Source organism: Bubalus kerabau, chromosome 3, assembly GCF_029407905.1.
Source record: "Bubalus kerabau isolate K-KA32 ecotype Philippines breed swamp buffalo chromosome 3, PCC_UOA_SB_1v2, whole genome shotgun sequence".
Lineage (NCBI taxonomy): Eukaryota > Metazoa > Chordata > Mammalia > Artiodactyla > Bovidae > Bubalus > Bubalus kerabau.
This window is the reverse complement of record NC_073626.1, coordinates 125,671,595-125,694,744: the sequence shown is the minus strand read 5'-3', so window position 1 is coordinate 125,694,744 and position 23,150 is coordinate 125,671,595. Positions and strand designations below refer to the sequence as shown.

Genomic DNA, 23,150 nt, shown 5'->3' with positions numbered 1-23,150 from the left:
AGAGACATTACTTTGCCAGCAAAGGTCTGTCTAGTCAAAGCTATGGTTTTTCCAGTAGTTGTATATGGATCTGAAGGTTGGACCATAAAGACAGTTGAGCACCGAAGTATCGATGCTTTTGAATTGTGGTGTTGGAGAAGACTCTTGAGAGTCCCTTGGACTGCAGGGAGATCCAACCAGTCCATTCAAAAGGAAATCAGTCCTGAATATTCACTGGAAGGACTGACGCTGAAGCTGAAACTCCAATCCTCTGGCCACCTGATGGGAAGAAGTGACTCATTGGAAAAAACCCTGGTGCTGGGAAAGATTGAAGGTGGGATGAGAAGGGAACAACAGAAGATGAGATGGTTGGATGGGATCACTGACTCGATGGACATGAGTTTGAGCAAGCTCCGGGAGTTAGTGATGGACAGGGAGGCCTGGCATGCTGCAGTCCACTGGGTCACAAAGAGTCAGACACGACTTGAGCAACTGAACTAAACTGAACTGAATGAGGTGAATGAACCTAGAGCCTATTATACAGAGTGAAGTAAATCAGAAGAGAAAGATAAATATCATATACTAATGCATATATATGGGATCTAGAAAGATAATACTGATCAATTAATTTCCAAGGCAGCAAAGGAGAAACAGACATAGAGAACTGACTTATGGACACGCGGAGAAGGGAGGAGAGGGTAAGATATATGGAGAGAATATCATGGAAACTTCCATTATCATATGTAAAATAGCCAATGGGAATTTGCTACATGTCTTGGGAAACTCAAACAGGGTCTCTGTATCAACCTAGAGTGCCGGGGTCCAGCCCTGGAGGATCAAGGGAATTCAAAGCGGGGACGGCGTCGGCGAGGATCAGAAAACAATTGCTTAATTAAACGTTAATTAAGGATATAAAGAGTAATAGAATGAGGATACCTCAGTAGGAAAATTCAGTGGAGAAAAGAGGCTGAAATAAGGATAGCTCAGTGAGGAAATTCAGTGGAGAAAAGAGGCTGAATAATTCAGCCAGAAGGTGAGAGAAAGAATGACATGGGGAGACCAAGTTTCGGTGAACAAGGCCGGCACTTTATTTTCCAAAGTAGTTTTTATACCTTAAAAGTTATGCATAGAGGATAATGGGGGAAGGGATGGAGTCATGCAAGGACAGCAGTTCCTGGTCCTAATCGAAGCCAGGCTTTCAAACTTATCATATGCAAAAGTTCAGGTGATTTACATCATCTTCTGGCCAGGAGGCCTGTTAACATTTTAAGAAACTTATTTTTCTCTAAAGGTGATTATTCCAAAGTCAGGCACCAGCCTCCAAAAAAGCATTAGACAAAGCTGCATTCCTATAGGGCAAAGGTGAGGTGGGCTCAATCAAGAAAAGAATTAACTCAAGGGTCCAATGTTACAAACACTGAGGCTACTACTTACATTTCTATATACCCATTATATCAATCAATACACTGCCAAGGACACAGCAGGTAAGGAGTATGGAGACTTAGCAGCAAACACTGGCCCAACAAGTGAAAAACCCTTCACCAATACAATTTCTAATCAATCTTTTAACTACTCAAAGGACTCTGTGTTTAGACAGTTTAGAACATCTCCTGCCTCTCACAGTTGGGAGGCTCTGAACAATCACATGTGGCCGGAAAAACCTATTCAGGCAGGCTAGAGGATTTCCAAAGGAGTTTGTAGGTTAAAACACTGTCACACCCAGGAATTATTAACTGGAGCTGTAAGCTAACTCTTTTTTCAGAGAGAGGTAGTGGGGGAGCAGCCCCCCCCGTAAAGTCAGAGGTGTAGGTGAGAGCACAAAGCAGAAAGTAGGCAGACTCTGGTTTTGGGGGTAGATGCTCGAGAATTTCCAGGGGGACTCCTGCGGCTCGATCCCGCCTTTGCGTATGCCGAGCCTCCTTCCTCATGACCTTTGCCACGGGCGGAGCTCGCTCCCGAACTAGAGGAGTGGGATGCAGAGGGAGATGGGAGGGAGGTTCAAGAGAGAGGGGACATACGTACACCTGTGGCTGATTTATGTTGATGTTTGACAGAAAACAACAAAAATTCTGTAAAGCAATTATCCCTCAATTTAAAAATGTTAAGTTTTTAAAAATTTTTTAAATGAAAAAAAAAGAAAACATATCAAGCATATAGCACAATTCTAAAAAAGAAAACCTATACTTCTTAGAAGTAAATAAAACTCCCATTCTTTAACATGCATGACATCTTTCTCTTTTGTTCTTCTGATTCCTGTAGACATTTCAAGACTGAATATCATTCCTTCAAAATAAATCATACATGTTCTCTGGCAAATTGTTACCACTAATTGAATTAATTAACAATTAATTGTTACAGTTATTTTTCTCAAATTTGGCAAATTCTGACTGTACTGACCTAAAACCACTTAGTATCAAAAGAATAATACTTTCTTGCCTGGCTTAAGATATATTACTTACACATTGGAAAGTTCTATTGTACAATAAAATTACCAAATTATCATTTTTTAAAACCATCTCATCCTCTGTCGTCTCCTTCTCCTCCTGCCCTCAATCTTTCCCAGCACAGGGTCTTTTCAAATGAGTCAGCTCTTCACATCAGGTGGCCAAAGTATTGGAGTTTCAGCTTCAACATCAGTCCTTCCAATGAACACCCAGGACTGATCTTTAGGATGGACTGGTTGGATCTCCTTGCAGTCCAAGGGACTCTCAAGAGTCTTCTCCAACACCACAGTTCAAAAGCATCAATTCTTCAGCGCTCAGCTTTCTTTATACTCCAATTCTTACATCCATACATGACTACTGGAAAAACCATAGCCTTGACTAGACAGACCTTTGTTGGCAAAATAATGTCTCTGCTTTTCAATATGCTATCTAGGTTGGTCATAACTTTCCTTCCAAGGAGTAAGCATCTTTTAATTTCATGGCTGCAATCACTATCTGCAGTGATTTTGGAGCCCAAAAAGATAAAGTCTGACACTGTTTCCACTCTTTCCCCATCTATTTGCCATGAAGTGATGGGACCGGATGCCATGATCTTAGTTTTCTGAATGTTGAGCTTTAAGCCAACTTTTTCACTCTCTTTCACTTTCATCAAGAGGCTCTTTAGTTCCTCCTCACTTTCTGCCATAAGGGTGGTGTCATCTGCATATCTGAGGTTATTGATATTTCTCCTGGCAATCTTGATTCTGGCTTGTGCTTCCATCACAACAAACTGTGGAAAGTTCTTAAAGATGGGAATACCAACCAGACTGCCTTACCTGTCTCCCAAGAAACTGGTATGGGGTCAAGACGCAACAGAACCTTATATGGAACAACTGACTGGCTCAAAATTGGGAAAGGAGTAGGTCAAGGCTATATATATCGTTCCCTTGTTTATATGCAGAATACATCACATGAAATGCTGGGCTGGATGAATCACAAGCTGGAATCAAGATTGCCAGAAGAAATATCAACAATTTCAGACACACAGATGACACCACCCTAATGGCAAAAAGTGAAGAGGAACTAACGAGCCTCTTGAAGGTAAAGAGGACAGTGAAAAGGCTGGCTTAAAACTCAACATTCAAAAAACAAAGATCATGACATCTGGTCCCATCACTTCATGGCAAATAGATGGGGGAAAAGTGTAAACAGTGACAGATTTTTTCTTGGGCTCAAAAATCACTGCGGATAGTGACTGCAGCCACAAAATTCAAAGATGCTTGCTCCCTGAAAGGAAAGCTATGACAAACCTAGACAGTGTATTAAAAAGCAGAGACATTACTTTGCTGACAAGGGTCCATATAGTCAAAGCTATGGTTTTTCCAGTAGTCATGTATGGATGTTAAGGTTGGACCCTAAAGAAGGCTTAGTGCTGAAGAATTGATGCTTTCAAATTGTGGTGCTGGAGAAGATTCTTGAGCGTCCCTTGGACAGCAAGGAGATCAAACCAGCCAATCGTAAAGGAAATCAACCCAGAATAATCACTGCAAGGATTAATGCTGAAGTTGAAGCTCCAATACCTTGGTCACCTGATGTGAAGAGCCGACTCATTGGGAAAGACCCTGATGCTGGGAAAGACTGAGGGCAGGAGGAGAAGGGGACAACAGTAGATGAGATGGTTGAATGGCATCACTGACTCAATGGACATGAGTTTGAGCAAACTCTGGGAGATAGTGAAGGACAGGGAAACCCAGCATGCTACAGTCCATGGGATCACAAAGAGTGGGACAAGACTTAGTGATTTAACAAGAAATCCTAGTATGCCAGAATAATCCTGGTTTACTCCTAGTATCCCAACCTCTCATCCATTAAGTCCACCTTTGGCTCTCTAAAGTTGCCTGGTTTAAAAACTGAAGAAACAGAAAATCTGAATATACCTGTAAAAAGTAAAGAGACTGAGTCGCTAGAGTTTTCTAGAGTCAAAAAGCTCTAGAAAAGCCCAGGGCTTCACTGGTGAATTCTACCGAGTGTTGAAGGAAGAATTAATACCAATCCTTCAGGAGAGCCTCAAAAAAATAGAAGAAAGAAGACTTTCCAACTCATTCTGATGCCAGTACTTCTCTTATTGAAACCAAAGTTATCACAAGGGGAAAAAAACACAAAAAAACTATAGACCAATATCCCTTATGAATATGGACATCAAAGTCCTCCACAAAATCAAAGCAAGCAACATATATAAAGAATTTTACACCACGAGTGCGATTTATCCCAGAAATGCAACAATGATTCAACATACCATCAAACACAGTCAATGTAATATATCATATTAACAGAATACAGGAAATATACCATATGATCCTCTCAGCAGAAAAAGCATTTAACAAAACCCAACACCATTTCATGATAAAATGATAAAGGGCATCTAGAAAAATCCCACAGGTAACATCATACTTGATGGTGAAATACTGAACACTTCCCATAAGATCAAGAATAAGACAACAATGACCACCCTTAACACTTCTATTCAACGTTTTACTCAATGTTCAAGCCAGGGCACTTAGGTAAGAAAAAGAGATTAAGTGAAAAGAAAAAGGAATAAAAGGCATTCAGACTAAAAAGGAAGAAGTTAAAACTATCCTTTTTTGGTAGATAACATGATCTTATACATAAAACACAAAAAAACTAATAAACAAGTTCAGTAAGGTTGTAAGATATAAGAAACATATACAAAAATGAATTCTATATACTAGAATCCAAACTAAATCCAAAATGATACTAAAAAAATTACATATTACAATAACATCAAAGGAATAAAATGTTTATGAGTTAGTTTAGCCAAGGAGATGAAAGATGTGTAAACAAACTATAAAGCATTGTTTAAGAAATATAAAAACATAATTCATGTGTAAGACTTAACGTTGTTAAGATGACAATACTTCCCAAACAGATATACAGATTCAGTGCAATTCTCATCAAAACTCCCAACTGCCCTCTTTGCAGAAATAGACAAGCTGATCCAAAATATATATGGGAAGTATGAGTGACCCAGAACAGCCAAAACAATCTCAAAACAGACGAATGAAATTGAAGGACTCACATTTCCCAATTTTCAAACTTACTACAAAGTAAGTAAGTTTGAAACTTACTTCACCACATGAAGGCAATGTGGTGCTGGTATAAGAAGCAACATATAGATGAATGTAACAGAACTCAGAACCCAGGAAAAAAACCCAAATATCTATGCTCAACTGACTTTCAATAAGTGTGCCAAGACCATTCAATGGGGAAAAAACCATCTTTTCAACAAGTGGTTCTAGGATCACTGGATATACACATGCATTCACATGTAAAAGAATGAAGTTTGACCCCCCCCTACTTTAGAGCTTATACCAAAATTAACTCCAAATGGATAAAGAAGAAAATATGTATAAGTGTTGGTGACTATGGACTAGGTAATAGTTTAACTCTTACAACTCAATAAGAAGGAAATAACTAAATTTCAAGTGGATAAAAAATCTGAACAGACATTTATCCAAAGAAGATATACACATGATCAACAAGCACATGACCAGATGCTATCAGAGAAGAACTTTTCTATCAGAGAAGTGCAAATCAGTACTACAGTGAGACTACTCTATACCAACTGGTATGATCAGAATCAAAAAGAAGGGGAGGGACTTGACTGGTGTTTCACTGGTTAAGAGTCTGCCTTGCAATGCAGGGGATGCAGGTCCAGTCTCTGGTGAAGGAACTAGGATCTCACAAGTTATGGAGCAGCTCTGGAGCCCACATGCCATAAGTAAAGAGTCCAAATATCACAGGATGCAAATAAGACCCAAAACAGCCAAATAAATACATTTTGGGGGGGGGGGGAAGGGGGGGGATCTTTAAAAAAAAGAAGGGAGAATGTCATGTTGGTGAGGACATGTAGAAACTGGAACCCTTATACACTGCTGATAGGAAGGCAGAATGGTACAGTCACTATTGAAAACAATTTCGCAGTTCTTCAAAAACTTCTACATAAAGTTACCTTATAATCCAGTAGTTCCACTCCTAGATGCATATCCAAAAGAATTTAAGAGTTATGTTGAGTGCAAAAACTTGTGTGCAAATGTTCACAGCAGTGTTATTTATAACAGCCCAAAATGAATAAACCTAAATGTGTATCAGTGAACAAATAAAAATGTGGTATATCCATACAGTGGAATATTATTCAGCTGTTAAGAATCAAGTACTGATATATGCTACAATATGAATAAACCTTGAAAACATTATGCCAAGTGCATTTTCAGACTCAAAAGGCCACAAATTACATGATTCCATTTCTATGAAAGTCTCAACATTGGCAAATTCACACAAACAGAAAGATTAGCATTTGCCAGGAGCTGTGGGGAGGAGGAATGGGGAGCAACTGGTAACAGTGAACCTATGCCTATAAATGACACTCTCAGGCATAATTTGAATGGGGTCTGAAGATTAGATAGTGGTAATGTCACAATAACTTCCTGATTTTGATGACTATATTGAGTTGTGCAGGAGAACATGCTTGTCTGTAGGAAATTCAAAGGAAATGGGACATCATACTTGCAACTCTCAAATGATTGCAGAAAAATAATTACTCATATTGTTCTTGCAACTTTTCTGTAAATGCACTACTGTTTCAACTAAAACGAGTTAGTGCAACCAAAAGTAAGTAACTTAAAAAACAGCAAACTCATCTGATTACATAGGAAGAAAAGTGAACTATGACCTCATCAATTCACTTTGACTATCTCCTTAATGAATGCATAATTTTAATCATACCTATCTTGGGCTGATCTAAAATGATCAATAAACTAAATTTTAACACATTAATTTTACAAATATGGACATGCCACATATCCAAGGTTAAAATGTAGCATGTAATTCCTTGGCTCTTTTTCACTCTCACTCCCTTTAGATTTCATAGTTATGTCAACAAAGTAAGTATGATAAATAGTTATGGAAACCACGGGTTAACTTAGTTTACACAGATGATCCTCACCAAAAAAGCCACATGATCTACCAAGTTCACTATCTTCACTGATGAACTGAATTGTTTGTCAAGTATCAATTTTGTTTACTTTTGGGGTTAAATCTGGCCACACTATAAACAACTGACAATCATCTATCTCTATGTTTACTTATGTCCTAAGACCATTACGGAATCAAGTAAGTCAACACTTTGAGAATATTTAAAGTGTTGTCTAGAGTTGAGTTTTAATAGCTTTCATTTCCCAATTATTGTTCTTACAGTTTAATTTACCGAGTATTTGGCCAGAGTAGAGACTGGAAAATGTAATGCTATTTAAATTTAATCTTAATGCCTAGATTTCTGTGCACTGGGAGGCATAAACAAAAACTAAAAAGAGTAGGGATTACAAGTTCTAATGCTGGCTTTACCAGACATTTGTTATAACCATGTGAATCTAATGAGAGCAAAAACTACAGGATCTAGTAATTCAGTAAGGACTGATATTAGCAAAGAACAAATAATGCAATTCAGGAACAGCTGCATATCTGTTTCTTCTCATAATTACTTAAATATGTTAAGAAACGGGAAGAAAGTACCTAAAACCTAATATTGACTCCTCAAAAAAACAGGAAGCTGTACAAACTATCTATCTCCAAAATCATTTGTTGTTTCATCTGAATGTAAGACTTAAACTCTCTGGAGATGAGAGTTTAATGATATTAAACTCAATAGTCAACCAAGCCTGTATCAAACTAAGTAGCAGATTAGAATTAAATTCAATAAACAGTCTAGTTTATTACTTAATACATACTGGATAGCAGAGGTAACTAAGATTCATTTCCTACCCTTAGTGGATTTCGTCTAATAGAAAAGAAATAAGATTAACAAGAAATAAGAGAAATGCCTCTTATACAACATCCATCCAGAGATCAGAACTCAAACTGGAGAAAATAGTTTTTCAAATTTTTTCATGTTTATGTGTGAACATAAACCCAGGATTCCTTAAAAATAGAAAAATTCAGTTATTTTATATGCTTCCCTGGTGGCTCAAGTGGTAGAATCCACCTGCAATTTAGGAGACCCAGGTTCAATCCTTAGGTTGGGAAGATCTCTTGGAGAAGGGAATGGCTGCCCACTCTGGTATTCTTACCTGGAGAATTCTATAGAGAGAGAAGCCTAGTGGGCTTTATTATAAGTTATTTTATAAATCCTTTCAATTTTTACATCATTCATGTCAATTAGCACACTTAAAAATCACCATTTTTAATGAGCTGCAGATATTCCATTGTAAAGATGTATCAAAATTTACCTAACCAATTCCCTGTAAATAAATGCTCATGCTTTTTTTAAATTGCAGGGGAAATCAGAGAAAACAAGTGAAGCTGACATTATTAACAGCTGTACATTTACTGAAGATGCTCTATAAAGCCAGTCTAGGAGTTCATCTCCAAGAAATTTGGGTTTTGTGAAGTATCTAATAGAAGTATTCCAGTTAATTTATCAATCACACCATATCACCCCCTCACACACACACGCACACGCACACACACACACACAGACCCACTCGCAAGGAACTTGAGATTCTTATAGAATATATCTTGCTCCTGTGGTTCTAAACTCTGCAGTTATTGTGTCACTAAACACAGAAACACCATCACAGATGTCCAGAAAACAAGGCTCAATGTCCTGATATCCCTCTTCTGCCCCCCACCCCTGCAAATGCCCTACTCTAGACCCTAGTATCACTTTTATCCCCAAAATGTTTGCACTGACTCTGACTTTCATCTCTGTCCACTCCAAACAATCCTACATAATATTCCTATTAAAACTTCGTAAAGCAAAATATAACCTCCCTGACTGAAAAAGCCTAATCCCAGTTATTAGAGAATACTGCCAATTTATTATTAACACTTCTGCAGCTCAGTGTGGATGATGCGGCCACTGATTCATCTTCCAATCTTAATCACTACTTTTTTTCAAATACTGGACAAATTCTTTGAAAAGCCCCCAACTTCCTATCCTATTATATACACTGTTCTCTCACCTGAAATGCAGGTCAAAGAGCATCTATTTACAGACAGAGAATCACAGAGCTGGAAGGGATATTAGGAATATTTTAGTTCAATATTCACCTTAATTGCAAACTAGGAACTTCTATCATTCACCCAAGAGCCCAAAAAACCCCCCTCCCCTCACACAGCGTTCACTCTAGTCTGCTCAAGACCAATCCAGTGGTTGAGATTTCCAAGCCTCATTTGCAGAGATCATGCTCTGGGAATATGGCTTAGGGTTAGACCTTTTTTTAAAAAAATAAATAAATAAGCACTTCGGGTTATTCCGAGAAAATTACAGGAAAAAAAGACGACATTTCAGTATATGTAACCTTCTAGCACTGAGAACATCATCTGACATTTTCCATTTCTGTCCCCATTTTAGAACCTCCAAAAACCAGATACTCACCGCTACTTGTGCCGAATCCATAAATCTCAGTCCAAAATAGTCACTTTCAATAAGGTCCAAGTGGTACATAATCTGATCAAACAGCTCTTGTCCTTTGGCTTTTTTCTGAAATGGCAAGAAAATAAATCAGTGAGTGGCTTATAAGATCAACAAGCCTGCATTCAAAATAGTTTTCATTACAAAAGAGCTCTTAAAAGAAATATTAACTGCAACACCAAAAGCATAACCATGTAGCAGGTAATGGGGAAGACACTATGGTTTTCCAATAAGCCGTTTAAGACCAGAAAAGAGTTTGTGATCTATTATTTGCTTTCCTGGACAGTGCTACTGCCTATCAACGAACAAGTATTACTTTCTACACCGATCACTTAACGTAAGGAGAAACTCTTGTTTTATCTTTTCAATTTTTAGGGTCCCTATTTTAAAGGAGCTTTATAATGTAGCTGGAAAGAGAAAACAAAAAAACTTAGAACACTTAAGCACCAATCATGTGAAACTAACTGTATTTGCCAAAGAGAAGAGTCACTGAAACTAGAATCGTCAGTGAAGACATGAAGATCAGCCTTAAACTGGACTTGAATGTAGTGAGAAATAACAAAAGCAGAAATGGAAGATGGGAGGGAACGCAGACAGCAGTAAACTACTGAGATCAACAAGACGTCACCAAACTGGAGGGAGTCAAGGTGATAAAGAAACTTGCATGGAAAAAGCAGGTTGTAAAGTATGATCTCAGGAACTCTGAGGGATCCCCACACAAAAGATCCACATGGTCCCAGGATTCTCCTCATGTACCCTCAATCAGAACATATTGCAAAAGAGTGTATTATAACAGCAGGTAAGAGACTCTAAGTACAGTCTATTAAATCAGGCATTAAAGAAATTTGCAAACACTCTTCTCACTAAATTTCTATGTTGTTCAGTAAGACTCTTCATAAAAATGTTACTTGTTAACCTACAAAAGGTATATATTGCTATTTTTAAATTAATCACTAAAGTTTTTATTTTCGGCTGTACCATGTGGCATGCGGGATCATAGTTCCCCAACCAGGGATGGAACCTGTGCCCCCTACATTGGAAGCATGGAGACTTAACCACTGGACCACCAGATCAGTCCACAGTTTTTCAGCTGTAATTTCTAATCGGTCAGATCAGATCAGATCAGATCAGTCGCTCATTTGTGTCAGACTCTTTGCGACCCCATGAATCACAGCACGCCAGGCCTCCCTGTCCATTACCAACTCCAGAAGTTCACTGAGACTCACGTCCATAGAGTCAGTGATGCCATCCAGTCATCTCATCCTCTTTCGTCCCCTTCTCCTACTGAGCCCAATCCCTCCCAGCATCAGAGTCTTTTCCAATGAGTCAACTCTTCGCATGAGGTGGCCAAAGTACTGGAGTTTCAGCTTTAGCATCATTCCTTCCAAAGAAATCCCAGGGCTGATCTCCTTCAGAATGGACTGGTTGGATCTCCTTGCAGTCCAAAGGACTCTCAAGAGTCTTCTCCAACACCACAGTGCAAAAGCCTCAATTCTTCAGCACTCAGCCTTCGTCACAGTCCAACTCTCACATCCATACATGACCACTGGAAAAACCATAGCCTTGACTAAATGGACCTTTGTTGCCAAAGTAATGTCTCTGCTTTTCAATATGCTATCTAGGTAGGTCATAACTTTCCTTCCAAGGAGTAAGCGTCTTTTAATTTCATGGCTGCAGTCACCATCTGTGGTGATTTTGGAGCCCAGAAAAATAAAGTCTGACACTGTTTCCACTGTTTCACCATCTATTTCCCATGAAGTGGTGGGACCAGATGCCATGATCTTCGTTTTCTGAATGTTGAGCTTTAAGCCAACTTTTTCACTCTCCACTTTCACTTTTATCAAGAGGCTTTTGAGTTCCTCTTCACTTTCTGCCATAAGGTTGGTGTCATCTGCATATCTGAGGTTATTGATATTTCTCCCGGCAATCTTGATTCCAGCTTGTGTTTCTTCCAGTCCAGCGTTTCTCATGACGTGCTCTGCATATAAGTTAAATAAACAGGGTGACAATATACAGCCTCGACGAACTCCTTTTCCTATTTGGAACCAGTCTGTTGTTCCATGTCCAGTTCTAACTGTTGCTTCCTGACCTGCATACAGATTTCTCAAGAGGCAGGTCAGGTGGTCTGGTATTCCCATCTCTTTCAGAATTTTCCACAGTTTATTGTGATCCACACAGTCAAAGGCTTTGGCATAGTCAATAAAGCAGAAATACATGTTTTTCTGGAACTCTCTTGCTTTTTCTATGATCCAGCGGATGTTGGCAATTTGATCTCTGGCTCCTCTGCCTTTTCTAAAACCAGCTTGAACATCAGGAAGTTCACGGTTCACATATTGCTGAAGCCTGGCTTGGAGAATTTTGAGCATTACTTTACTAGCGTGTGAGATGAGTGCAACTGTGCGGCAGTTGGAGCATTCTTTGGCATCGTCTTTCTTTGGGATTGGAATGAAAACTGACCTTTTCCAGTCCTGTGGCCACTGCTGAGTTTTCCAAATTTGCTGACATATTGAGTGCAGCACTTTCACAGCATCATCTTTCAGGATTTGAAATAGCTCAACTGGAATTCCATCACCTCCACTAGCTTTGTTTGTAGTGATGCTTTCTAAGGCCCACTTGACTTCACATTCCAGGATGTCTGGCTCTAGGTCAGTGATCACACCATTGTGATTATCTGGGTCGTGAAGATCTTTTTTGTACAGTTCTTCTGTGTATTCTTGCCATCTCTTCTTAATAACTTCTAACTATCCACAAATATAACCTACATATCCTCAATCTTTATATATGTCCTATCCATGTCCCTCTCTTATATAGCTTTAAATTATTTAAGACTATTTCCTATTAAAAAAAATGTAGCTGGCTTTTTTATTGAATCATCAGTTTCTGCTTTTTAATTGATGACTTGATGACTTAAACAATTTGTCCACTGCTTTTCCCACACTTTCTATTGCAACATCTCCTTTCTATTTGATAAAGTGCCATCCCTTCACCAAGACAGAACACCATGCTCAATTTTCTGGAATTGAGCTGTAGGACTTGCTTGTATTTTTTTGAGATTCTTTGCCAGTTGCTTCATTTTCTATTATTTTCTCCCATTCTGAAGGCTGCCTTTTCACCTTGCTTATAGTTCCCTTTATTTAAAGCTTTTTAGTTGGGTCCCATTTGTTTATTTTTGCTTTTATTTCCATTACTCTGGGAGGTGGGTCATAGAGGATCCTGCTATGATTTATGTCAGAGAGTGTTTTGCCTGTGTTTTCCTCCAGGAGTTTTATAGTTTCTGGTCTTACATTTAGATCTTTAATCCATTTTGAGTTTATTTTTGTGCAGGGTGTTAGAAAGTGCTCTAGTATCATTCTTCTACAAGTGGTTGACCAGTTTTCCCAGCACCACTTGTTAAAGAGATTATCTTTTCTCCACTGTATATTCTTGCCTCCTTTGTCAAAGATAAGGTGTCCATAAGTGCGTGGATTCATCTCTGGGCTTTCTATTTTGATCCATTGATCTATGTTTCTGTCTTTGTGCCAGTACCATACTGTCTTGATGACTGTAGCTTTGTAGTAGAGGTTGAAGTCAGGCTGGTTGATTCCTCCAGTTCCATTCTTCTTTCTCAAGATTTGCTTTGGCTATTCGAGGTTTTTTGTATTTCCATACAAATTGTGAAATTTGTTCTAGTTCTCTGAAAAACACTATTGGTAGCTTGATAGGGATTGGATTGAATCTACAAATTACTTTGGGTAGTATACTCATTTTCACTATATTGATTCTTCCAATCCATGGACATGGTGTATTTCTCCATCTATTTGTGTCCTCTTTGATTTCTTTCATCAGTGTTTTATAGTTTTCTATATATAGGTTTTTTGTTTCTTTAGGTAGATATATTCCTAAGTATTTTATTCTTTTCATTGCAATGGTGAATGGAATTGCTTCCTTAATTTCTCTGTTTTCTCACTGTTAGTGTATAGGAATGCAAGGGATTTCTGTGTGTTAATTTTATATCCTGCAACTTTGCTATATTCATTGACTAGCTCTAGTAATTTTCTGGTGGAGTCTTTAGGGTTTTCTATGTAGAGGATCATGTCATATGCAAACAGTAAGAGTTTTACTACTTCTTTTCCAATCTGGATTCCTTTTCTTTCTTTTTCTTCTCTGACTGCTGTGGCTAAAACTTCCAAAACTATGTTGAAGAGTGGTGGTGAGAGTGGGCACCCTTGTCTTGTTCCTGACTTTAGGGGAAATGCTTTCAATTTTTCACCATTGAGGATAATGTTTGCTGTGGGTTTATCATATATGGCTTTTATTATGTTGAGGTATGTTCCTTCTATGCCTGCTTTCTGTAGTTTTTAATCATAAATGGATGTTGAATTTTGTCAAAGGCTTTCTCTGCATCTATTCAGATAATCATATAGTTTTTATCTTTCAATTTGTTAAATAATACTTGTTATTTTATGTACTTTCTTTTTCTGTTGGGTAATACCCAACACAATGAATGTAAAAGGGTATCTCACATGATTAATTTTTTGGGGGGGGGGGGAAGGGGACTGTGCTGGGTCTTGTTCCTGTGCTCAGACTTTCTCTAGTTGCACTATGTGGGCTTGTCACTGCAGTGGCTTCTCTTGTTGTGGAGCACAAGCTCTAGGGTGCAAACATGGGCTCAGGGCATTGGCTCAGTATTTGTGATGCAGAGGCTTAGCTGTCCCATGGCATGTGGGATCTTTCTGGATCAGGGATTGAACCTGTGTCCCCTGCATTGCCAGCCGGATTCTTAACCATTAGACCACCAGGAAAGTCTCTCTGTTGTGATTTTGATTTACATTTCCCAAATGCCTAGTCATGTTAAGCATGCTTCATGTGCTTACTGGACATCTGCATATCTTCTTTGGAGAAATATCTATTCCAGTCTTTTTCCCATTTTTGATGTGACTTGCTTTTTGTTGCTGAGTTGTATTTATCTATTCTATATATTAATCTTTGTGTATGAGATACACAATTTGCAAATCTTTTCTACCATTCTGAGTTGTCTTCTTACTCACTTGATAGTGAATGTCCTTTAAAGTAAGCTACTTTTATTTTTTATGTTGCTGTTCTTTAGCTAAGTCATGTCCCACTCTTTGCAACCTCATTGACTGCAGCACACAAGGCTTCCCTGTCCTTCACCATCTTCCAGAGTTTGCTCAAAATCATGTCCACTGAATCAGTGAGACCATCTAACCATCACATCCTCTGTTGCCACCTTCTCCTTCTGCAATCAATCTTTCCCAGCACCAGAGTCTTTTCCAATGAGTCAGCTCTTTGAATCAGGTGGCCAAACTACTGGAGTTTCAGCATCAGTCCTTCCAATGAATATTCAGGACTGATTTCCTTTAGGATTGACTGGTTTGATCTCCTTGCTGACCAAGGGACTCTCAACAGTCTTATCCAGCAGCACAGTTCAAAACCATCAATTTTTCAGTACTCCACCTTCTTAATGGTCCAACTGTCACATCTGTGCATAACTACTTGAAAAACTACAGCTCTGACTATAACTTCACGGGCAAAATGATGTTTCTGCTTTTTAATAAACTGTCTAGGTTTGTGACAGCTTTCCTTCCAAGAAGCAACCATCTTTAAATTTTGTGGCTGCAGTCACTGAAGGTAGTAATTCTTGAGCCCAATAAAATAAAGTCTCGCACTGTTTTCACTTTTTCCCCTTCTATTTGCCATGAAGTGATAAGACCAGATGCCATGACCTTCATTTTTTAAATGCTGAGTTTTAAGCCTACCTTTTCACTCTCTTCTTTCACCTTCATCAAGAGGCTCTTTAGTTCCTCTTCACTTTCTGCCATTAAAGTGGTATTTTCTGCGTATCTTCAGTTCAGTTGCTCAGTCGTGTCCAACACTTTGTGACCCCATGGACTGCAGCACGCCAGGCCGCCCTGTCCATCACCAACTCCCAGAGTTTACTCAAACTCATGTCCACTGAGTTGGTGATGCCATCCAACCATTTCATCCTCTGTCATCCCCTTCTCCCACCTTCAATCTTTCCCAGCATCAGGGTGTTTTTTCTACTGAGTCAGCTCTTTGCATCAGGTGGCCCAAGTATTGGAGTTTCAGCTTCAGCATCAGTCCTTCCAATAAATATTCAGGATTGATTTCCTTTAGGATGGACTTACTGGATCTCCTTGCAGTCCAAGGGACTCTCAAGAGTCTTCTCCAACACCACAGTTCAAAAGCATCAAGTCTTCAGTGCTCAGCTTTCTTTATAGTCCAACTCTCACATCCATACATGACTATTGGAAAAACCATAGCTTTGACTAGACGGACCTTTGCTGGCAAAGTAAAGGCTCTGCTTTTTAATATGTTGTCTAGGTTGGTCAGAGCTTTTCTTCCAAGGAGCATGTGTCTTTTAATTTCACGGCTGCAGTCACCATCTGCAGTGATCTTCGAGCCCCCCAAAATAAAGTCGGTCACTGTTTCCATTGTTTCCCCATCTATTTGCCATGAAGTGATGGGACTGGATGCCATGATCTTAGTTTTCTGAATGTTGAATTTTAAGCCAACTTCTTCAATCTGTTCTTTCACTTTCATCAAGGAGCTCTTTAGTTCCTCTTTGCTTTCTTCCGTAAGTGTGGTGTCATCTGCATATCTTAGGTTGTTGATATTTCTCCCAGCAATCTTGATTCCAGCTAGTGAGTCAACCAGCCTGGCATTTCTCATGATGTACTTTGTATATATGTTAAATAAGCAAGGTCAAAATATACAGCCTTGACGTACTCCTTTCCCACTTCTGAACCAGTCTGATATTCTATACCCAATTCTAACTGCTGCTTCTTGTCCTGGATACAGGTTTCTCAGGATGAAATCTAACTTATTTATATTCTCTTCTGCTGCCTGTATTTTATCGTCATTTCAAAAAATCATTGTCAGATCTAATGTCATGGAGATTTTCCCCTACGTTTCCTTCTGAGAGTTTTACAGTTTTAACCCTCACACCTGAAAGTCATTCTGGGTCTACACCTATTCTGATTACTGTGGATTTCTTCATGACAACCAAGCAATTAACTCCGTTCTCTAAGAAGACTGAATGGATGTCAGTTCAATTCAGTTCAGTTCAGTCGCTCAGTCATGTCCAACTCTTTGCGACCCCATGAATTGCAGCACTCCAGGCCTCCCTTTCCATCACAATCTCCCGGAGTTCACTCAAATTCACGTCCATCCAGTCGGTGATGCCATCCAGCCATCTCATCCTCTGTCGTCCCCTTTTCCTCCTGCCTCCAATCCCTCCCAGCATCAGAGTCTTTTCCAATGAGTCAACTCTTGGCGTGAGGTGGCCAAAGTACTGGAGTTTCAGCTTTAGCATCATTCCTTCCAAAGAAATCCCAGGGCTGATCTCCTTCAGAATGGACTGGTTGGATCTCCTTGCAGTCCAAGGGACTCTCAAGAGTCTTCTCCAACACCACAGTGCAAAAGCATCAATTCTTCGGCGCTCAGCCTTCTTCACAGTCCAACTCTCACATCCATACATGACCACTGGAAAAACCATAGCCTTGACTAAATGGACCTTTGTTGTCAGAGTAATGTCTCTGCTTTTCAATATGCTGTCTAGGTTGGTCATAACTTTTCTTCCAAGGAGTAAGCATCTTTTAATTTCATGGCTGCAGTCACCATCTGCAGTGATTCTGGAACCCAAAAAGATAAAGTCTGACACTGTTTCCACTGTTTTCCCATCTATTTCCCATGAAGTAATGGGACCAGACGCCATGATCTTCGTTTTCTGAATGTTCAGCTTTAAGCCAACTTTTTCACTCTCCACTTTCACTTTCATCAAGAGGCTTTTGAGTTCCTCTTCACTTTCTGCCATAAAGGTGGTGTCATCTGCATATCTGAGGTTATTGATATTTCTCCCGGCAATCTTGATTCCAGCTTGTGCTTCTTCCAGTCCAGCGTTTCTCATGATGGACTCTGCATGTAAGTTAAATAAGCAGGGTGACAATATACAGCCTTCACGTACTCCTTTTCCTATGTGGAACCAGTCTATTGTTCCATGTCCAGTTCTAACTGTTGCTTCCTGACCTGCATATACGTTTCTCAAGAGGCAGGTCAGGTGGTCTGGTATTCCCATCTCTTTCAGAATTTTCCACAGTTTATTGTGGTCCACACAGTCAAAGGCTTTGGCATAGTCAATAAAGCAGAAATACATGTTTTTCTGGAACTCTCTTGCTTTTCCATGATCCAGCGGATGTTGGCAATTTGATCTCTGGTTCCTCTGCCTTTTCTAAAACCAGCTTGAACATCTGGAAGTTCACGGTTCACATACTGCTGAAGCCTGGCTTGGAGAATTTTGAGCATTACTTTACTAGTGTGGGAGATGAGTGCAACTGTGCAGTAGTTAGAACATTCTTTGGCATCATCTTTCTTTGGGATTGGAATGAAAACTGACCTTTTCCAGTCCTGTGGCCACTGCTGAGTTTTCCAAATTTGCTGACATATTGAGTGCAGCACTTTCACAGCATCATCTTTCAGGATTTGGAATAGCTCAACTGGAATTCCATCACCTCCACTAGCTTTGTTCATAGTGATGCTTTCTAAGGCCCACTTGACTTTACATTCCAGGATGTCTGGCGCTAGGTGAGTGATCACACCATCGTGATTATCTGGGTCGTGAAGATCTTTTTTTGTACAGTTCTTCTGTGTATTCTTCCCCAAGCTTGTGCCAGGTCCAGAACGCTAGGTTGGGACGGAGGTGACGCGATTGAGGAGGTCCGAGAGGAGGTGTTGTCTCCACTGCACAGAGGCGGGCCTGGGGTTCGGCGCCTCCCGGGGTGCCCAGCATCAGGCCCGGGAGCAGACCGCGACTTGGGCATCCCCCCCCTCAACCGCCTCTCCAGCAGTCCAACCCCCCTGCACCCAGGAGTTCAATGGTGGCAGCAGCGTTGAGGGACCCACCTCAGAGTAGTATGAGTAGAGGAGCTACTCCATGTTCAAGGTCAGGAGGGGTGGCGGTGAGAAGATACCCCTCGTCCAAGGTAAGGAAAAGTGGCTGCCCTTTGCTGGAGCAGCCGTGAAGAGACATCCCATGTCCAAGGTAAGAGAAACGCCAGTAAGTTAAGACTGTAGGTGTTGCAAGAGGGCACCAGAGGGCAGACACACTGAAACCATAATCACAGAAAACTAGTCAATCTAGTCACACTAGGACCACAGCCTTGTCCAACTCAATGAAACTAAGCCATGCCCTGTGGGGCCACCCAAGATGGGTGGGTCATGGTGGAGAGGTCTGACAGAATGTGGTCCACTGGAGAACGGAGTGGCAAACCACTTCAGTATTCTTGCCTTGAGAACCCCATGAACAGTATGAAAAGGCAAAATGATAGGATACTGAAAGAGGAACTCCCCAGGTCAGTAGGTGCCCAATATGCTACTGGAGATCAGTGGAGAAATCACTCCAGAAAGAATGAAGGGATGGAGCCAAGCAAAAACAATACCCAGTTGTGGATATGACTGGTGATAGAAGCAAGGTTCAATGCTGTAAAGAGCAATATTGTATAGGAACCTGGAATGTTAGGTCCATGAATCAAGGCAAATTGGAAGTGGTCAATCAGGAGATGGCAAGAGTGAACATCGACATTCTAGGAATCAGCGAACTAAAATGGACTGGAATGGGTGAATTTAAATCAGATGACCATTATATCTACTACTGTGGGCAGGAATCCCTTAGAAGAAATGGAGTAGCCATCATGGTCAACAAAAGAGTCCGAAATGCAGTACTTGGATGCAATCTCAAAAACGACAGATGATCTCTGTTCATTTCCAAGGCAAATCATTCAATACAACAGTAATCCAAGTCTATGCCCCAACCAGTAACGCTGAAGAAGCTGAAGTTGAACCGTTCTATGAAAACCTACAAGATCTTTTAGAACTAACACCCCCAAAAGATGTCCTTTTCATTATAGGGGACTGGAATGTAAAAGTAGGAAGTCAAGAAACACCTGTAGTAACAGGCAACTTTGGCCTTGGAGTACAGAATGAAGCAGGGCAAAGGCTAATAGAATTTTGCCAACAGAACGCACTGGTCATAGCAAACACCCTCTTCCAACAACACAAGAGAAGACTCTACACATGGACATCACCAGATGGTCAACAATGAAATCAGATTGATTATATTCTTTGCAGCCAAAGATGGAGAAGCTCTATAGAGTCAGCAAAAACAAGACTGGGAGCTGACTGTGGCTCAGATCATGAGCTCCTTATTGCCATATTCAGACTTAAATTGAACAAAGTAGGGAAGACCACTAGACCATTCAGGTATGACCTAAATCAAATCCCTTATGATTATACAGTGGAAGTGAGAAATAGATTTAAGGGCCTAGATCTGATAGACAGAGTGCCTGATGAACTATGGAATGAGGTTCATGACACTGTACAGGAGACAGGGATCAAGACCATCCCCATGGAAAAGAAATGCAAAAAAGCAAAATGGCTGTCTGGGGAGGCCTTACAAATAGCTGTGAAAAGAAGAGAAGTGAAAAGCAAAGGAGAAAAGGAAAGACACAAGCATCTGAATGCAGAGTTCCAAAGAACAGCAAGACGAGATAAAGCCTTCCTCAGCGATCAATGCAAAGAAATAGAGGGAAACAACAGAATGGGAAAGACTAGAAATCTCTTCAAGAAAATTAGAGATACCAAGGGAACATTTCATGCAAAGATGGGCTCGATAAAGGACAGAAGTGGTATGGACCTAACAGAAGCAGATTAAGAAGAATGGATGTCAGACACACTCAACTCTGACACTTACTGGAGACAGCATCAGACTCCATGGGTTAAGCTCAGTCCCACAAGACTGCCCCTACTTCAGATGCCAGTCACAGTCCAGTCTATTACTGGTGCTTCTGATCAACTGGCTATTAAATGGGTTCTCAAGACCCCCTCCTTGGCTTCAATTAATTTGCTAGAATAGTTCACAGAGTTTAGGAATCAGTTTGCTCACTAGATTTAACAAAGGATATCAGCAGAGACAAATTAACAGCCAGATGAGAGGATACACAGGTCAAGGTACCAAATACAAGAGCTCCTGTCCCAGTGGAGTTTGAGACCAAGCACGTGGAAGTGTTCTGGTTCACCAACCCAGAAGTTCTCCAAACTTGTCCTTTGGGGTTTTTATGAAGGCCTCATTAATTAGGCATGATGGATTAAATGACTGGTCACTGGTGACTGAATACAATTTCTGGCCCCTATTCCCTTCCAACTGGTCTTAGGGTAGCAGTGGGTGCCAAAGTTCCAACCTTCTAATCACCTGGTTAGTTCCCCTAGCAACCAGCCACCATCAGCTGGTTACTGAAGGGCTTTCCAAGTCACAGCATTAACGTATCAAAAACACTTTGCGGACTCGTATCACTTAGAAAATTCCAAGAGTTTTAGGAGTTCTGTGCCAGAAACAGGACGAAGATTAAATATATGTTTATTGTAAATCACAATACTACAGTTGTCTTTGATCCATTCTGAGTTAATATTTTGGGCTTCCCTAGTGGCTCAGTGGTAAAGAACCCAACTGCCAATGCAGGGGACGTAGGTTCGGTCCCTGGGACAGGAAGAGCCCCCAGAGAAGGAAATGGCAACCCACTCTAGTATACTTGCCTGGGAAATCCCACGGACAGAGGAGCCTGGCGGGCAACAGTCCACAGGGTTGCAAAAGAGTTGGACACAACTTAGGGACTAAACAACAACAATAACAGAAGCATCCAATTTAACTCTTTTGCATGTGGTTATTCAATTTTCCCAGCATCACTTGCTAAAAAGACTCTTGCCCACTGAATGGTGTTAGCATCTTTGTGGAAAATCATTTGGCCATATATTTGAAGGTTTATTTCTAGACCCTGCAATTTGCTCCACTGATCTGTATGTCTGTTCATATCCCAGAACCACACTGTTTTGATTACTATAGCTTGATATTAAGTTTTCAAATCAAGATATGCGAGGGCAATCTTTCCCTTCTTTTTCAAGACTCTTCTGGATATTTGGAATCCCATGAGATTCCATATAAATTTAGAATAGTCTGTCCTATGTCTTAAAAAAATATTCTTGGAATTTTAATAGGGATTGCACTGAATCTACAGATCATTTTGGACAGCACTGTCCTCTTAATAACATTAAATCTTTCAATCCACAGACATGGGCTATCTTTCCATGTATTTAGATATTCTTTTCATTTCTCTTAGTAATGTTTTGAACTTGTCAGTGTACATGTTTTTTGCCTCCTTGGTCAAATTTATTCCTAAGTATTTTCTTCTCCTTGGTGCTACAGTAAAGGTATTATTGTCTTAATTTTATTTTTGGATTGCTCATTACTAGTGTATAGAAGGGCACTTGACTTTTGTTGCTTGATTTTGTATCCTGCAACATTGTTGAATTCTTTTATTACTCTAATGGTTTTACTGTGGAATCTTTAAGGTTTTCCACTTGTAAGATCATGTCATCTTGAACAGAGGTAATTCTACTTCTTCCCTTAGAATTCAGATGCCTATCATTTCTTTTTTCTGCCTAGCCTAGCTGCTTTGGCTAGAACTTCCAATATTATGCTGAATTAAAGTGCTAAAAGCAGGTAACCTTGTTCTAGTCTTAGGGAAAAAGAAACTTCTTTTATCTTCCATTTCTTAACTTCTCTCTTAAGCTTCTTATTTTGCTTATATTCCTTCCTCTTATGAGAAGAGTTTCTAAATATGATCTTCCAACTCACTAATTTGTCCTTTATCTTAGATTTGTCTCCTTATTTTGGCCATAGTCATCAGGATTAATAAACTTCTCTGGATTATGTATAACAAGAGAATGGGCTCAACCCTAGTCTGTCAGCTCCATTTAGCTATGAGAAATTAGTAGAGGTGTAGATGAGTTCTAGAGGAAAGTTCCAAGAATCAGAAAACCAGAGTCAATCACTTCCCATTCAACAAACAACTTTTCACATCAGTGATTCACACCCATTCCAAAGGAAAAGGTAATATAACACTGAAAAGGATATCTTTTCATTACAATATATCACTCCCTAAGAGTTTGATGGAAGAGGGATAGGGAATTTAGGTTAAGAAATTTTAGAGGTGAAGACTTAACAGAGTTAGAGAACTTTGGGGAGTGCTATCTTGGAAGGAAAGTTATGACCAACCTAGATAGCATATTCAAAAGCAGAGACATTACTTTGCCAACAAAGGTTCGTCTAGTCAAGGCTATGGTTTTTCCTGTGGTCATGTATGGATGTGAGAGTTGGACTGTGAAGAAGGCTGAGCGCCGAAGAATTGATG

At 39.9% G+C, this 23,150-nt stretch overlaps 1 protein-coding gene and 1 long non-coding RNA gene across 5 annotated transcripts in view; both read right to left on the bottom strand.

The window, feature by feature from the left end:
- The window catches only part of EPB41L5 (erythrocyte membrane protein band 4.1 like 5), a 163,467-nt gene that overhangs the window by 119,214 nt on the left and 21,103 nt on the right, over positions 1-23,150 (bottom strand). For all 4 annotated transcript variants that reach the window (XM_055572910.1, XM_055572911.1, XM_055572912.1 and 1 more), the window contains exon 3: positions 9,856-9,960. In XM_055572910.1, the coding sequence (XP_055428885.1) occupies positions 9,856-9,960 (105 nt within the window). The remainder of the gene's footprint in view (positions 1-9,855; positions 9,961-23,150) is intronic.
- Positions 1,044-9,596, bottom strand: LOC129646552 (uncharacterized). The gene is made up of 2 exons (XR_008712021.1): positions 9,440-9,596; positions 1,044-1,328 (listed from the first exon to the last, which is right to left on the bottom strand). It is a non-coding gene; the product is annotated as an uncharacterized LOC129646552 (long non-coding RNA).